Source organism: Amphiprion ocellaris, chromosome 7 (genome assembly GCF_022539595.1).
Source record: "Amphiprion ocellaris isolate individual 3 ecotype Okinawa chromosome 7, ASM2253959v1, whole genome shotgun sequence".
In the NCBI taxonomy this organism is placed as follows: Eukaryota; Metazoa; Chordata; class Actinopteri; family Pomacentridae; genus Amphiprion; species Amphiprion ocellaris.
This window is the reverse complement of record NC_072772.1, coordinates 17,805,417-17,823,986: the sequence shown is the minus strand read 5'-3', so window position 1 is coordinate 17,823,986 and position 18,570 is coordinate 17,805,417. Positions and strand designations below refer to the sequence as shown.

The 18,570-nt window shown below is 41.4% G+C and overlaps 1 protein-coding gene across 1 annotated transcript; it reads right to left on the bottom strand.

The window, feature by feature from the left end:
- Nucleotides 1-26: 26 nt before the first annotated feature.
- Nucleotides 27-18,469, bottom strand: pcsk7 (proprotein convertase subtilisin/kexin type 7). The gene is made up of 17 exons (XM_023279155.3): nt 18,345-18,469; nt 17,101-17,408; nt 15,383-15,625; nt 13,495-13,629; nt 12,815-12,980; nt 12,586-12,676; nt 12,349-12,403; nt 12,019-12,157; nt 11,803-11,903; nt 8,770-8,937; nt 7,371-7,475; nt 7,142-7,244; nt 3,679-3,835; nt 3,410-3,504; nt 3,145-3,247; nt 2,648-2,765; nt 27-1,242 (listed from the first exon to the last, which is right to left on the bottom strand). Exons 2-17 carry the CDS (start codon nt 17,347-17,349, stop codon nt 976-978), a joined length of 2,295 nt encoding a protein of 764 aa, XP_023134923.2. The 5' UTR covers nt 17,350-17,408; nt 18,345-18,469; the 3' UTR covers nt 27-975.
- Nucleotides 18,470-18,570: the final 101 nt, after the last annotated feature.

Below are 18,570 nucleotides of genomic sequence, written 5' to 3'. Positions count from 1 at the left end.
GTGTAACTGTGATACAAAAAACAATCTAATTTTCCATCAAGTGTTTTATTATCACTGATACCACTTGTGACTTGCATAGCAAAACACAAGTTTCTAACTTCACTTCAAACACTCCTTTACATTAAAAAAATTATAGCTCTTTAATACATTCTTAAAAACACTTTGTATAAATCATTAAACACAGTCGGTATATATATGTACAGCAGGCACACATTGTGTATATATTATACTTTATAGAAAAAAAATACATTTGCAAATCCCACGCTTGGAAATCCCACTTCAAGTTTTTGTCAGTAGTTACTTGGTAACCCACAGAAAATAACCCCGGATTTAAAAATGAAATGTATAAAGCAACACCTCAGAAAATGATATTAAAATACGTAAGTACCCTCTTGAATCCTCACATTGTAGGACACTTTTTCCTGGAAGACCTTGCATATTACAAGCATAAATGCTCAAGTCCTCATACAGGGCACACACACACACACACACACACAATCACACACACAATCTCCCACACAGCAGTTTCATAGCTTTCTATAGGGCACATCAGATTTTTTGAGTCCACAGGTATCCCTACAGTGCATCTTTTCAATCTATAGGCTCAATTTGTCTTCAGATACAGATGACACACACGCAGTTATTACTGGTACCTCTGTAGTTGCCTGATCCTAGTCCTAATGTCCTGATTTGGACGATTTCCTTTATTTTTAATTTCCTTTGTTAAGGAACAGTTGTAAAATGGCACACACACATGCACTGTCACAGCACAAACACATTCAAGGCCACTGGTCAGGGGAATGCAGAGAAGGACACAGAGTCCACTCTTCATTCAAATTCATCAGCAGCCCACTGTGTGGCCTCCCATCACCACTGCTGGAAGCTGAGGGGGATCAGAAGCAGTAAAGGAGGCGAGTGGACAGAAGAGGGTGACAGCCTGAGACGTCCCATGTGAGCGCAGACAGTGAGACAGTGTTATGTTTCCAGCCTCTCTCCAATGATGAGCGGCACTTTGGCCTCGGAGTCCAGCACTGTCTGCAGCTCCACCTCTGAGTCCCGCTCCTCTTCCTCCTCGACCATCGCCTCCTCCACTCCTCTCCCTCGGCCACCCTTCCTGCCCCGGTGACTGCCACGTCTCCTGGGCAGGCAGAGAAGACCCCTGAGGTCCAGGTGGGCCAGCGTGACCTCCAGGGTGTAGTAGAGGGACCAGAAAAGAGCAAAGCAGCCCAGCAACAGCAGGAACTAAAGGACGGGAGATATAGAGACAGAAAATGTTAGAATCACAGGATCTTAAATCATGTTGATGTTATTATTCCATCCTTTTCCAAGTTGAAGGGAGAATTAATACAAATTGCTCTGGGAGATTCTTTTTTACACCCTTTAACCCAGAGTCTTAGGGAGTTTTAGTGGTCAGAGATTAAATGCATTCTTCTCACATTTCTACCAATCCCATTGTTACGTTTGAGGTTGTAAATCAAAGGCTACAGTTCAGACATGTCTGAGTTTTGGGTTAGCTAAATGTGGTACATGAACAAATATTTATTCTAATTTCATTGTATCAGAGAATTCATTATAGTCTGCAACTTCCCTAATGAAAATACATCCATCCATCCATCCATTATCTATACACCGCTTAATCCTCACTAGGGTCGCGGGGGGGGCTGGAGCCTATCCCAGCTGACTCGGGCGAAGGCAGGGGACACCCTAGACAGGTCACCAGTCTGTCGCAGGGCCACATACAAAGACAAACAAGCACTCACACATTCACACCTACGGGCAATTTAGAATAATCAATCAACCTCAGCATATTTTTGGACTGTGGGAGGAAGCCGGAGTACCCGGAGAAAACCCACGCATGCACAGGGAGAACATGCAAACTCCATGCAGAAAGATCCCGGGAAAGCCGGGACGCGAACCAGGGACCTTCTTGCTGCAAGGCGAAAGTGCTAACCACTACACCACTGTGCAGCCCTTAATGAAAATACACACTGATGGTAAACAACCATATATGTTTAAACATGTATAATTATGACATTGTTGCTGAAATTCTTATACTCTGCAAGAGAGAAAAGAAACACAGTCTTTACCTTTTAGTAGAAAAGAAAACAAAAGAGGGTAACTACACTGAACGTGTAACATATGTGGACTGTTGGCAGTGTGGATGTTATGGTGTGACATGATATGTTGTGGGGTTGGAGCAAACCAAGATTGTGAGGTTTTGGGATTGTTGTGTCTCTGTGATGTAGCACCACATTTACAAATTTCATGTTTTTAACTAAGTTTCTATGATATGGGTAAGTTTAGGGACAAAGCAAAGCAACCACCTTCTAGTACTGACAAAACAATGCCGCCAGAGTGATCAACACTGAAGTGGAAGCCCTGTTTGATACAAAGCAGTCTTTACCTGTAAATTGGTAGTTTAATTAAAAAAATACAGGCATTGTATGATCTATTTCTGTGTAAAAAGACTGCAAGAATCTCGCATAAAACATATAAATAGAAGAAAATAGAAGAAAAAAATAGAAGACTGGTCTATTTTTTGCTCCCACGTCTGTCGTAGCCACTTTCATTGATTATAGTGGAGGTTATGGCTGCTGCATTGACATCATCGATGGTAAATGTTCAGAGTGTGTGCTGCTGTGTTTACCTTGAGGCTGTTGGAGGTGAAGGGGCTGATGATCTCTGGAGGGATGTCCAGGCCTGGAGGGCAGGGCAGGGAGAAGCTGCTGTCCAGATACTTGCCACTCATGGCCTCCTCCACCACCCTGTCAATCAATGCACAGCCAATCATTGTTCAGACGCAGCAATGAGCCAGTCGTAATCACAGCATTTGAGTGAAGTTTGAAACAAGTAAAGATGGAGTAAGTGATTCTAGTCTGATTCACTCTTTGTCAGTCGCACGGTACCTGTCTGTTCTGTGTGTTGAAATCTGGTGTTGGTACACAGCCCTGGCTCTGTACATGCCTGTTAATGCTTGGACAGATCCACAAAACACTATTCCAGTGTGTCCTGCCAACTATCTAAAGAAGCTGCCTAGCTAAATATCAACAATCTTTTCCACAAACAAACACTGCACCTCGAATTATGTGAGAACTGCTGCAGATGCCGTCTATCGCAAAAATAATGATTGCAACAAGTTCTTACCTCTGTCTGTCCTTGACTTCACTGTAGGTCATAGATGAGCCATACAGGGTCAACTTCCACTGCTTCAACACCCCCACAGCAGACTGGTCAGAGAATCCCTCCTCTACAGAAACAGAGTCAGAAATATGAACTCACATGATGGAAGCACCAAAACCCAGACACTGACTACCATAAACGAGACAGAAAAGTGTGTTTGTGTTTCTAGCTCTGGCACAGACACTCCAACCCCTGATTGTGCTACAGTGTGTGTGTAGCACCATCTTACTGTGGTCTGATATCTTCAGGGTGTACTGGCCTTCGGCTTTCTCTCCCCAGCAGCGCACAGTAGAGAAAGTCCAATCCTGATAGCCTGCAGCATCTCTGTGTGCACAAACATCATATTAGACAGCAGTTAAAACTGCTTTCTGTAACATTACAAGGTTTGTGAGTAATTTCAAGCATAAATGCAGGTTTATGTCTTTTCCATTCAGTTTTGCAGTCATCACTAATTGACATTTTACTGCACTTTAACAGTGCATGTCTGTGTGTGTATACCTGTCGATGGCACGGCGAGCCCCGATGACCGATGTCATACCGCTGGGGCAAACCAACACAATCTCCACATTGCCACGGCAAGGGTGCGTTATCGTCACGGTAACGGCCACATGCTCCAGCGTCTCCATTCCTGACTGTCTCAGGTCGGCAGCAGAGACTGAAGGAGGGGAGAGAACAGCGTAGTCTGTGTGTGAATAAATGTGCATGTTTTTGATTGTTGCTTGGTTTGATAAGGGTAATCATGTGTATAAAAGGAAAAATTTAACCTTTATTATAACAGTGTAAACAAGAACTGTTGTGCTATCATGTTGAAAACTTTTTAAATAGGTTTTCACAAATTTGAACTGTGAAGATTTCAGAAAATGGCGCAGAATGAATTGCAATACGTAAATTATCAAAGTATAAAGGTGATGGTAAACCTATAGGGATGATTTGGCCTAGAATTATGATATTATATCACTTTAAGATCTACAGATACCCATCTAAAAATACTTATAATTTTATAAGCAGTGTATTCTGACTATTGCTTAAATAAGACAATAGAGATAACAGGTTAATTGTAAGATCATACATAGAAGATGGTGACATAGAAACTTTTATTACAATAATCTTACTATTAATCTCATTTTTGACATCAGCACCCACCACCTCTGCCTGTAGTACTAGAACTGATCTACAAACTGCAATTATCAAATCCAGATTCACTGCAGCCTGTTAATATATGATTAAACATACAGGCTACACAGCCACTGACTTTAAAGCCTACAGCTAAAGTGCACTTCTATGCAGATGACACAGACGTCTACATAGTTCCCAATGGATACCATTGCTTAGTTTTTCATTGTGCATACTCTAACAGAGAAAGAAAACAAGATGGTAGCCAGGGGGTGAAAAAGGAACTGCAAAAATCAAAACCAATCCAGTCTGTAAATTCAGTCTTCCAGCATCTCCTCTCCACTTTTTTCCTCCATGAAACGAGTGAGTCTTCTTGACCACCTCCCAGTGCAAGTGTCTGCTAATTTCTCGGTACTTCCTCGGCTCTTACTACTAATGAGCCGTGGTGCTCCCTGACCATGTAGGGCTGCACACATCCTCGGGGCAGGGAAGGACCCAAAGGGACCAGGGAAGAAGGAGTGTAAACAGTGATGTGGAAGAAGAAACTGTCAGGGGATAGATGTAGCAAAAGAGGGAGGGGATAGGTGCTGGATAGGAGACAGTTTCACACCACTACCTGCATTTCTGTCCAGAGTTTGAACAGAAAGACAACATCTAATGGACAAACTGGCAACCCCTACATCAATATTATACTCCAAACTACTGTCCAGACAACAGACCGACATGTCTATGCTAACAGTTTCGAAGGGAGATATTTATCTTAGGGATGAAGACAAAACACCCTCAGCTTCTTTAAGAAGAAAGAGTTTTCTACATCTGTCATTACATTATACATTACAGAGAAGCCAAACTGCAAAATGTGCCAACTTTATTCACTGCAAGGTTGTAAACACACAATGTGGGAGTGTCAACAGTGCTGAATCCACTGTTTTGTCGGAGCTGACAGCGTTGGGTACACAACACAAATCAACTTGATACTACTCAGTGACGTGTCTTGGTTACAATTTGATGAAAGACAGAGCAAGGTGCTGCTGGAATGGTCTCCCAGCTGCCAACCAGCGTCTTACAAGTGCCTGACATATTTTCATCACATTGCAGTTACTTAAGCTGTCCATTGCCTTATTTAAGGAAGGAAATTCCTCAAGGTGATTAGATGGGGCAGGGCAAATATAAACATAATTTCACCGAACAAAGAAATACTACACATTGTAATTTACTCAATTTACTACGATCAGGCCACATAGTAGCTTAGGAAGTAGGTGACTGAGGAGGAGAGTAATCGAATGGATGCTGACATGAGAAAGAAGGATGTGGGTAGATTACAGGTTACTGCCCATTTGCGCATGTGCGACGGTCAGTCTACTTGGAAAAACTGCCCGAAATGCATTGCCAGAGACGTTTCAGGGATTTTTGACTCATTCTGCGCTGCAGATGGGATAATTGCATTAAAATTCTTAATCAGATTAACCATGATGATGGATTAATTTGCATTAACGTGTTCATTTTGACAGTCCTAATTTGTATTTATTGTCCTCATTTCGTATGTGCATGTGTACTTCCTCCTGAACACTGAGTACACTTAGAGACACAAGACCTGGAGTAAAATGCCATGTATGTGTAAAAATCCTCGGCCAATAAAGATTCAGTTCAATTCAATTCATTAAATTCTGTTTGTGGTTATAAACCCTAAGTATGCCTTGATTTTGTGCTTATTATCACTGTAGGTTGTCCTCTCATTTTTTCAACTCACGCAGTTGCATGTATAACTATTTTCTTGACAATCTTTCTCTTTTGCTTTCCTTCACATCACAACAAACCTTAACTTCTTCTGGTAAGAAAAACAGCTGTCTGTACTCTGAACACACACATTTCACTCAGAACTCAAATACGCTTTTGTAGCTGCTACAACTTTTCATCAAACTGTACACGTTGAACTGGACTGACGCAACCTAAATGATTCGTCATTATAAGGTCAAAGCCAGTCACAGCGAGCATGTACAGAAACACATGGACGCACATTAGCGGAGATGATGTTCACATGGGAAGCAGAAAAATTCAATGCTTAAAGGGCGGTGCATTAGCCAATGAGGCAGCCAAAACACATAGAAACTGCAACAACAAACACTGAATAATGTGACAAGCAGATCTGAACATTGTCAGTGACAAAAAGCCTGGTAGGGATTTGACTGCTTAAAGTGGGGAATGTGGACTACAGCAGTCTGATGTAATTTGATTTCTTTTTGAAAATACGTCCAGAAACACTATGTGAGTCTGCTCTGTACTGCAGCTGTCAGCAACTCTTTGCTCAGTCCTTGTGAAACTCCTGTTGCATGAGACTACCTCCACACACAGACACAGGAACAGACACACACATATCTCTGGCTGCGCTCCTGACCGCAACAAGGCCATAAAAGAGGGAAGATACGGATCGAGGGTGGAGAGGAAAAGAGACGAGGAAGAAGGAAATGTTTCTGTTATAATGAGGTCACCATAAGCATATGTGAGAAAGTGTGTGAAGGATAGATTACACACACAGGCTGTCAAATGTGAGAGATTCAGAGCGGTGAGAAGCAAAGAAGATACAAAAACTACAGAGGAGAGTAGGGAAAGGCAGAGACAGATTGGGAGAAAGAAATGAAGAAAAAGAAAAAAAAGCAGCAACATATCTGGAAAAATCTCACTCAGGGAACACACAAACAAGAGAACATTACCTAATATGGGCAGGCAGACAGACTGAGAAGCAGGGAGGGAGGGAGTAAGCTGCATACTGCTGAGTGTAAACTCGACAAGCAACTGTCCAATACAGAGCCGAGAGACTGGAGAGGAGCAGATAGGCAGACAAAGTTACCTTTCCAGGTACGGACGAGCTCATCAGGATAGGTCCGGATGTGTTCTTCCTCCTTCATGACTGAGCTCTGATAGGACACGAGGAACGGCACCGACTCCCACACCTGAGAGACACCGGAGACATCTTTGACGCAACATGTGGTGGTGCTTCCTTGACCTAATGATTATTTTAAAAAATCCTAAACAGATGAATTATTAGTTGGAGCTCTCTTCTGTATGTGTGCGTTTACCTTGGCAGCATTAACCAATCTCCATGCGTTGAGCAGACCAAAGCCGTGCTGGTGGCTGTGATGAAAACCTGCCCCATTCACCCTCCAGTCTGAACTATTATCACACTGTTAAAACAAATAAAGGCAGAACACACACAGGCAAGTTTAGCTTTGGAAATGCTGGCAGGCAAATTCTGTCCCCTATAAACAGAAGCAGGCTATCAGTATCCCTGTTTTCAGGCTTTAGCTAAAAGAGATTGATATTATTTTTTTCATTAGACTCCCAAAAACAATACAGATGTATTTCCTTAAAACTTTTCTTCATTCTATTTTGCTGTCCTGGTGTTGCTACTTTCTTATCTACAGCTATCATTACGTGAAGACTGACAAAAACATCGACAATTTTCAGTATCAATTCAAATCTCAGCAATTTGCAAAGCAAAAACACCAAACATTTTAAGTTTTCAGCCTCACATACGTGAGGCGATTTGCTTCTTTTCCCCATTTCATCTTATTGTAAATTGAGCATCATTTAGTTTGGAAGCCATTTGTTGGATGAAGCAACAAGTCTATTTAAGGTAACTTTGGACATTTTTCACTATATTCCCTTATATCCTCCCAACTGACAGATAATTCATCAATAAATCACAACTACTGTGAATATATTTATCCACGATGAAAATATTTGGGGGAAGCCTAAAAGCTAAATGGTGAGGTGCCTAAAAAAATGCCCAAAATGTTCTTAGCAGTTTATTCCCCAGGTAAATTCTTGGCCAGCCACAGTCTTGGCTGAGTGTAATTTACTTGTTCACCTTCCGTTTTTTTTTTTTTTTTTTAAAACTCTACTGTGCAATGTAATATGGGCAAAAATGTCCAAAAATCTTAGAAAATATTTGAGTTTTAGTCATTGAAAGAATGTAAAGACAAACAGAAGATTTGAAACAATGTCAAAGCAGAGTCATAACTGTGACTTCAACTGTCTGTTACTGTTCAGTTAACAGAGCCCATCAGACGCAAAGTTTAATTCTAATTAATTCATTTTTGAGCAGTTTAATATTGCTTCAACTAAAAATACACAGTAGGTTATACAGCGGTTCTTTTTTGCATTCTTTATTTTCTACATTTAACATGTGAATTAAGTGAAAAAAAGATAAAAATTTGCTGAGCTATTGCACTGAGTGTATGTGTGCTTTGATGTAGGTATTATGTCTGTTGCTGGAGTCAAAGTTTAACATGCCACACTAGACAACAACATCACTAGTCTGTAAGTAAGTGTACATTCTGATAAATTTTGGGAGTATGATGGGATTTATATTAAAGGTGGGGTTTTCCTAAATGGTTCTGACAAGCATCTGGTCAAATTATGCACAGGACTTTATGCAGTAATCACTGACATAATAAGGAATTTGATCAGGTCTACCTTGGTGGCGGTGAAGGTGATGATGTGCTGAACATCCCTCCAGCTGAGGCAGGGCCGGACCTGCAGCATGAGGGCCACCATTCCTGCCGCCAGGGGGGCTGCAGCAGACGTGCCGGTGTGGCCCTCTGTACAGCCCGTCCCCTGCTGCATGGACCAGTCAGATGTCACCTGCAGAGCCAGACAGATGGGCTGAGTGTTGGAAACACAGTTTGACAATTATACACAATACAAACACTGCCAAGTTAGGGACAGTTTTGATGGGAGTCCAAATATAAACTGTACCAACTGGCACTCACACAACGCACATGCAGTTAAGACCAGAATTATTCTCATCCATGACAAATCCAACTGGCTATCCAATACTCAAATTTTAAATTTTATTTGACCAATATGTTTCTTCTGGTTAGAAAACACAAACAAGTGACAAAAGACAGTAAGACATTGTGTTAGAGATGTTTTGTTTTACATCTTTACGAAAAATATTATGTCCAAAACTATTTACATCACTTGAATTGCTGCTTTTTAAAAATAGTTTTCTTTAGAAAAGCAGTTTCCATACTATTCAAAATTATCCTGGTAATTTCTACCATGTTCCAGAGTTTTCTAATACATTATAAACTGAGAAGAGCTAATGCAGTAGTTCTCTAGTCAGTTATTAGTCAATTACACGCTATGGTTAAAACCAAAGAGCTCAGTGAGCTGCTGTTAGGGTCAATCACTGAGAGAGATGCTGCTCACAAGATGTGGAAAGGCTATAAAGTCAGTGGCCTCAGTGCAATACATCTTTAAAAAGTACAAGGATTTCCACACAGCAAGAAAATCTCAAAGGGTGTGGTAGGAAGTCAAATAAGACCTCTACTCTATGAGGAATGGAAGTGTGAGAGGCCAAGAAGAATACAAGGATCACCACCAAAGCCATCCTGATGAAAGTGAGCAATTTTGATAACATCTCAAAGCACTGGAGCGCTGAACACAGCTGGTCTCCATGGACACCAACCAAGGAGGACTCCAGACTCTGTGGGCCTGTTCTTCAAGAGAGGCACACAAACGTTCAATTGGACAAAGAAAAAAGCACTTGGGGTTGTTTCTGTGGTCGGATGAGATGAAAACTGAGTTATTTGGGATGTGGCTTTTGTTTGGCAAAAGAAAGGAAAACAGTCAACCACGAGAGCACCATCTCCATGTTCAAACATGGTGGTAGGAACTTAATACTTTTGGGGTGATATTCAGCCAACAAGCCAGAAAAACCCTGGAAAAGTAAACAGGACCACGAGCAAAGAGGACTACATTAAGATTCTGGTGGCATTCTTTATTAAAATGGAGGAAAAAACCCCAAAACAACAACGAAAAACATAAAATGGGTCATCAGAATCTATAACACTGTGTCTTACCATGCTTTGTCGCATGCTTATGTAATTTGTACTCATAAGAAACCTATTAGTAAAAAAAAATACATTAATTAAAAAACAAAAAAATCACTATAAACTGAAATTTAGCATGTGTAGGAATAATTTGGGTTTTACTACGTACAGTAACACGTAGCCACATACACAAACCAGAGAGGGTATAGCCAAAACAAGTGATCTAAGCCATGAGCATGTAGGTCTGATGCATGAACTAGCACTTTACTCAGACTCCGGCATCATGGCGCCATCTTGACACTGTGACATATTTACTGTGTGTGGCCAGAATTCAGCAGTGTTTGTGTATAGTAAATGGAGTATATTAGGAATGTATGACAGGGGTTAAGGCCCTGAGACAGTTGAGCTTTAAGAAGATTAAAAGAAGGAAAGTTTACGTGAAACCAGTTGTAGCAATAAAAATGAAAGAGTGGATCACTTAAAATGTATATACACAGCGTGGAAACAGACGAGTTAGAAATCCTGTCCCAAAGGACAAAATGCACAAGCAGCCATCAAATATTCAAAATTAGTCACTGAATATCTGATTTTAACTTCACTTTTCCAGATGTTACAGACTCACAACTCTGTAATGCAATGCATTTGCGAGGGCAGCTGTTCTGGGTAGACTCAATCGTCTTCTGCAGAATAGCATGCTAACGGGCAGCGTGTGGTAAGCACTTGGGCAACGAACGCACTGTGGTCGGTGGAGGAGCAGTCTTCTGAGAGACAGCCCAATCCTGGTAAAGCTCTTCTCTCCAAGGCGATGAGATCCTTGGTCCAAACTGTGTTACCATGGTGACACCCACAAACAGCAGCAAATAGAGGTCAGTGGCTTAGATGGGCCCTTGCTCCTGTCACCATCAGTCATCGTTTTAGATGGAAAATAGTCACTGCTCCATCTAATGAGGAGGTGCTCTTTCACAAGCTTTCAAACAAATGTCCCCATCACTCCAGTCTTCACTCTTCAAGGTCCATGCATGAAATATATTGTTTTTAATGTCATGTTTTGAGTTATTGTACCCACAGGTTGCAACAGTAGGTATAGTTTATGCTTGTTTTTACAAGTTTCTCTCGATTTTAAAAAAAGACCTTCTGAAAAAAAAAAAAACTCAGTACACAAAAGCTTTACCTCCTTTGTACTACCTGACATATTCCGGATATACCTTACACTCACATGTATGTGTTACTGTGACTACCAGAATGAAGATGGCTTTCTATTCAGTTCACAATCTGTAGGTGCATTTAATAGCAACAGCAGTTAAGGTTTTGTTTCTTGCTGTAACACCATATGGTATCTACTATCACAGAATGCAGTGGTTTGTCTGTTTACTTTCAGGCCATAAACTGCATCAGAGTCTACTTGAAAGCATACCAAAAACCTCCTTTTCAGGCAATCTCAGTCGAGCTGTTTATTTCATACACAGTATGATTCATACCTTCATGGGCCAGAAAACACACCAGTTTGTTTGAACTCTACCAAACTGGTTAGGTGTGAGAGCACTCAATGCGATTGGACCAAGTCCAGGAGATTTTATTTGATGGTATCATCTATTCAAGTGTTTTTCCACCTGTTACTATTCATGCATTTGCTAGTTCTACTCATATGTGTGTGTATTGCAGTAAGACCTACTATGTTCCTCAATCTCTTCCCGCCACTGCTGAAAGTGACAGCCAGCATGGATGCACACTCCTCGGCGTAGAAGGGCATCCTGCCGTTCTCGTCAACCGCTCCTGTGTCAGACACAAACACAGTTACTATTTATGTGACACATGTCCACACCCAAAACACAAATAAACTTGCAGCGACAGACACTCGCACACATTAGGGTCTCTCTGAGTGTCTTACCGATTGTGATGGTGTAGATGGAGTTGGCGTAGCCGTCATAGTTGCAGTTGTCATTGTATTGACCTCCGTTGCCACTGGCGACCACAAAGATGCTCCCGAAGCCTCGTCTGCCTGCAATCACCCCGTGCTGCAGTGCTGCCTGGGGAGCAAAAAAAGAAGAAGAAGAAATCATAACAATAAGAAAAAGAATCAAGAACAGAGAAACACAACCCAAGTGAAGCCACTGTACACTGTTCCCTGGTATAAATGTGTACTCTGGTGTAACTCGTGTTGCATTTTACTGCCCTCTGGAGGACAAAAACAGTGCAGCAAACAAAGTGTCTCCCATACTTTGCCCAGGGGATGAGGTCCATCCACAGTGTGTCCATCATCATCTGGACCCCAACTACAAAACAGAACCGTTCAAATCAGAATCCAATAAAACCCTTCACAGTATGGTCTTATAGCACATTACAATATTATGCTAGACAGAAAATACCGGCACACTTCAGTGATAATTTATTGTTTATAAAAGTCACTCTCTAAGTGGAAACACCAAATAAAACGAGCTAGAGACACGTTTGTTACCTGCAGCTGTAGATATCATTGACTTGGTAGTGTTTGTTGAAGGCTATGGCCTCAAGGCTGTCTGTCAGTGGGCCGTCCAGGACTCTGATACCTAAGCAGAAAGCAACAAGAGATAGATGTTTCACCACACACTTTTCCTCAAATACTTGCTGTCTTTCTGTAAAGTTCTTAATTCCGGGCTCTACAAGTTTTCAATATCAACAGTAAATTTAAAGTTTCTTGTCTGTACCTGCCACCTTGCTGCCATAGGCCACACCCACGGCACAGTAGCTGTTGTTGGGAACAGCTGCAATCTCTCCAGCACATCGAGTCCCGTGGTGGTTGTCACTGTGGAGGTCGGGGTGAGGCATGGGGTCTGGGTCGTTGGAGTTCAGGTCATAACTGCCCTCTGCACTCTAACAGGGGCACAAAATAAATTTTAAAAAATTTAAAATTTGTGCTTTACACTCACTAAGCTTTATTTTGTGTTGGAAGAAAACAGGTTTAACTGGAAGTGATCTGATTCTGGTCAGACTGGGAGCAGCAGTCAAGTCAGCAAACTACTAGAATTTCAAAACACATTCACTCCGTTTATGTCCGGTCTGTGGTGAAAAGGTGTGAAAATCTCATGCTGCTTGTGATATTCTTTTTACATTAAACTGTCCTCTGCACCACTTTGCTCAGGATAAAGACAGACACAACAGTCTTTCCAGAAATTATGCTTTTAGTCTGGAATTCAGGTACCACACCTTGACTATGTTGTAAACCTCTCCTGACAGATTTGACCAAAAAAGTACTGATCATATTATCCATATAATTTTTGTTCATCTTTTATACGTTCCTGAAAAACAAACAACCCTCAGACAAGTAAACTTAAGATGAATAGATTATTAAGTATACAACAGAATTCCTGCAACAGTTCTGACTTACATAGTTGGGCTGAATGTCCTGGTGGGTGTGCTCCACCCCGTCATCCACGACCACAACTGTGACTCCTTTGCCAGTGATGTTGCGCTCCCACACTCCTGTCACATTGATATCCATACCCCTACTGATGTCATTGTGCTAAAAGAACAAGAATCGTAAGAGGAGTAAATATGAAGGCAGGGAGAGAATTTACATATAAAGCATGATCCATATATTTTTAAGTAACATTTTCAAGCAAAAGTGTAAACCTTTAGTTTAATATGCGTTATCTGCCTGTCAGTGTTCATTCTGGTGCAGATATTTTAATGCTTTAATCAGCAGATACTGATCATGTACCAGGACCAGGAGAGTATTCCTAAATAAAGGTCAAGTGACATAGCCACAAGTGCAGGTCTTTATTTCTGAAATAGCACAAATATTAATTTGAAATGCACTTTGGTTGTCTGAAGTTTTTGTGCACACAGAGCACAGTCACCGTGCAGTCAGGAGACACACTAACCTTTAAGCTTGTGAATCACTGCAAACAGGAAATGAGACATCCTTTTCTAATCATGTAAACAGCTCCAATAGGAAGAACAGGATCACTGCTTACAGTCATGTAAGCACCACTTTGGCAGAAGTGACATTATTGACTGACAGTAAGGAAATCATGGTTGTCAGACTTCACATAGATGCACACATACAAATTCTACTTTAAAAGGCACCCCATCTGCCTTTGAGTCATATATTTAGGCCTTCCCATCTGTTTCAAATCTTCACTTCGGACAACACAATTACTTCACTGTTTGGTAAATTGTTCTGACATTGCTCCAATGCATTTGGCACTGCAGTTTAAAAGGTATAAAATGAGTAATATGGTACGCATACACAAAACCCAACTGTTTAAGCGCACAAAATGCTTTGCGTGAGCAAAGTTCAAAAGACGTGACTGGGAACACATTTGATTTGAACACTCTTGGCTACACAAAAGATAGATTCTGAGTGAATTGTTAAACTAGTCTTCAGTGCCAAATATCACCTCTTTTTCATCAGCATCACCCTCTACATACGTTCGGTAAACACCTGAATGGAACATTTTAATGCCTTGGCTCAACGAGTCTTGGCTGACACTTGCTTAAATACTGCAAAAATGATTATTCTGTCCGGAAACATTACCTCGAGACAACTAGTGAGAGAAACAGATACTAACAAGAAAAGCACTCAGAGAGCGCAGTACTCCGCCAAGGCTGTTCATTCCCCCATATGGCATTGTCAGAAATGCAGCATTTTTGAGTAGAAATGCAGCGTTTGTTTATTAGTTATTGATGATCAGAAATCACGGCGACATAGAACGTGATGTACTCACAAAAAAATGACATGCTGAGCACAGATGTGTGTTATGCATGTGTATGTTACGTACGGACACTGAATCACGTGACCTAAATATGTCGCGGGCGGCGGGAATTGATGGGACTCAGAAACATCCCCACAATTTAATCAATTGTTTCTTGTATCATTTCCGACAGATAAGTCTCGATAAGTTTACAATGGTGGATTTGTAGTAGGATCACAATCATGTGATCGTCAGCAGGCAGCTGACGCAGTGTTCACTTGTTGTCATGGTTACAGTGACGCCGTGCTGCTATCTTGGAATGATGCAGAAATCTTTAACAAATCTGTGGATCCAGAATATAAGCCACATCACTGCAAAAATCGAATCACTTGGTACTTGTGTCATTTCTGACGTTCCCTGAAAATTTCATCCAAATCCGTTAGTCCATTTTTGAGTAACGTTGCTGACAGACAAACAGACGTACAGACAGCCGTACAGACAGACCAACACCGATTGTCACATAACTCTGCCACATTCCTTGGCGGAGTAATTAAGATAGACATTCATCTATAGCCTCACCAGGTGCCACTGTTTAGGGTAGTTGGGGTCATTGAAGGCCATTGACCTCTTTGAGCGGCTAAGCACTCTATCCCGGGAGTACCACAGGACATGTGGGTGAGCTGCTAGAACGTCCCCAGGTTGAAGATTTTTTCTCCAGACACCACCTACAGATCCAGCACCAGGCTTTACAGAACACAGCAGGTAGTGGCCTTCCAGCTGTCCAATCTGGCCCTGGTTCTGCAGCCCAGCCTGCTCTGCTACCTACGATGGAGAAAATGTTATTGATGATTACAAGTTGAGGAAAGTGAACACCTCTGAAAGTGGCCAACTTGGGAGAGTGACCATATTTTTCTTTTTTAAAAAAAAAAAAAAAAAATCTATTCACTTCACTTTTACTCCTTTTCACAACCAAGAATATAGACAGAATGTATCACCTTGGTAGCCACAAAAATATTAGACAAGTTTATACTGAGCTGTGTGATACTAGTGTATCATACAATCAGTGTTGCCAATTTGGCAACTTTGTTGCTAAATCTGGTGACTTTCCAAAGCCTCCTGGCGACTTTTTTTTAATCAAAAGTGACTAGCGACAAATCTAGCGACTTTTTCTGGTGTTTTGGCGACTCTGACATGAAAGCTCGAATCGTTCTACAGTTACTGTCCTCAAAGAGCAACAGGTGCTGCTGTGAGCTCCTCCCCTTCACAAAGCACAGCCGGTCAGTCTAGTAACCCCACAGCAGTCCTACTGTCTGATTAGAGGAGACCCTCTTCACTTCGCGGCCAGACGGCAGATGAATTAGTCGCTGCAGATCCCGTCCTGGCTTACAGAGCGGGATATAAATGAAAATGTTTCTTCACTGTCATACTAAAATAAATCACTGCATTTAGCCTCTAGTTCAAAAACATATTTTGGGTGTTTTATACTCACTTTTTGACTCTCCCACAACGTTATTCCTCACTCCTACAACGTTGATTACAATTATGTGCAAACGGAAAATTATGCAATGATGTCATTTAGCAACTTCTAGTGACTTGTAGGACAGCCAATAGCTACTTTCCTTACTGAGGAGCTGGCAACACTGCATACAATGATGGTGAGAGTGGCGATTTGCTGTCAAAATATTACTTTCATGCAGCTTGAGAGCTCATTTTGGTTGAAGCACTGAGATAAAACACTCCACAGTGCCCAGCCAGCACCTTTCCACCAGAGAAAAAAGCTACAGGGACCCATGCCCTACCAACTTGTTTCAGTTTCTTTCCCTGACAGAGTAAACTTTAAAACATATTAGATAAATTTCTATGTTCCCTGCAGAGAAGTGGGGTTGTGTTAGAAAAAAAAAAGCCAAAAACTACAACATATTTGACTTAAAAAGCGAAATGTTTGGACTGAGCCTAATTTATATGTAAAATCAGCATTTAAAAATCTGTAAAACTAGTTATACACTACAAAACAAGGCAATACTAAACAAGTAACATCTAACAATAAGTACGAGGTATATAAAGAAAATGAGGTAGCACTTTCACGGGATTTATTTTAAAAATGTCAGAACAAAGGACAAAGCTCCAAAGACTTTAGAGAATTCAGATTTAACACCCAAAATTACAGGAAAAATTAACTGGCACACAAATGCTATAAAGTTTCAAGGTTAAAATGGTTGTGCAAGAGACATCCTGTAAGTGTTATCATTTAAACAGAAAAAAAACACATTAGAGACAGTGCTAATGAAGTACTGTACCCTGTTGGCTATCACATCCAGGTGCACAGAGCCCTGTTCAACATCTTCTTCCTCATGATGTGAACCAGTGTGAAGCCGGACTGCCCAGGAGTGACCCGGACCACAGGAGGGTGACGGCCAAGATGAGGAATGAGATGAGGAGGTAAAGGGAATTGAGGGGGAGACAGACGGCAGAAGGGTGAGTAGCAAGAGGGCAAAGGAGGACAGAAAAATGAGGAAGACGAATGTGGGGAAATAGAGCGTTGCCATGGCAAGGAAGGGCTACACACGGGGTCAACCAGGCAAGCCCTCCTTATCTGAACAGCAACCTGGACATGAGACAAAGACGAACAGGGAGACAGGACGGTTTTGTTAGTGAGGACAATCTGAGAATGAGTGGCTGGTTGTTTATCGCCCGTGTGCTGCATTCAGAGGCAACGTATGAAATTCACAGCATCACAAGAACTGGACGGCAGCTGAGAGAGTTGTGGTTGAAGCACATGTGATTAACACTGTGGTCACATCGGTATTGCTGCACTGTGAAGATCCATTTACATATTAATGTTAGTCTATTGAGATAGGTAGGCTATAAATTCTAATAACATAACACCAATTAATACTTATTATTTTTGCTTTGAAATAAAAGTCAGCGTGCATGGCTAAGCTTCATTTTAGCCAAGATTAAGAAAATAGAATATTTGCACGGCAATAGAAGCGCGCCTGAATTAACCTATAACGTATGAGACGCATATAATATGAGATTTGAAAAAAAAAAGCCTACGAACAGCTCTTTATTTAGACAGTTGAACTGTGATTTTAATTGGGCTAAATCCTTGTCAGCCGCGGTGTTTATCTGACTGCTTCTCTTTGAAACACAACAGCAGTCGCTCCGTCAGCTAACGTGTTGTTATAGTTAGCCGTCAGTTTTTGCTGATTTCTTAGTTTTTGTTTTGAATATGGGTCAGCTAGCTTTTTCGACAGCTCGCCGAGGTTTGTCATTTAGTGGGCCGCGTTTGTAAAAATACGTACACACTCTACAGCAACAGTGAAATAAGGTAATTATGTTTACAGTAAGCGTAAACTAAGTCAACAACCACAAGTGGGACTCGAGTTTCACGGTTCACCCGCAGCGTCGTTGTTGTCATAGCTTGTAAGTTAGCTAGTGTCACTCACCGTAACTGTTAACACCGTTGTTCTCACAATAAATAGGCAAGTACGAAAATGCAATCACGAGAATTTATTGCGACTATACAGTTGTATCTTACCTTTGAGCTGAATAAGTTTTTCTCCTCTGTTTCTGGTTAAATCAGTGAGTAACGCTGAGCTTGTCATCTCATTTCCGCAACACACGAGTGGTGTTAACAGTCCTTACGTACTACGTCATACAGTCACTGCGCAGACGTGCTGTGCGCTCCCTGATTGGTCGAGAGCGGCAGCACAGTACAGGTACTGCAACGGTTAAATATCGAGTTAATTTTCTGTATTTTATAT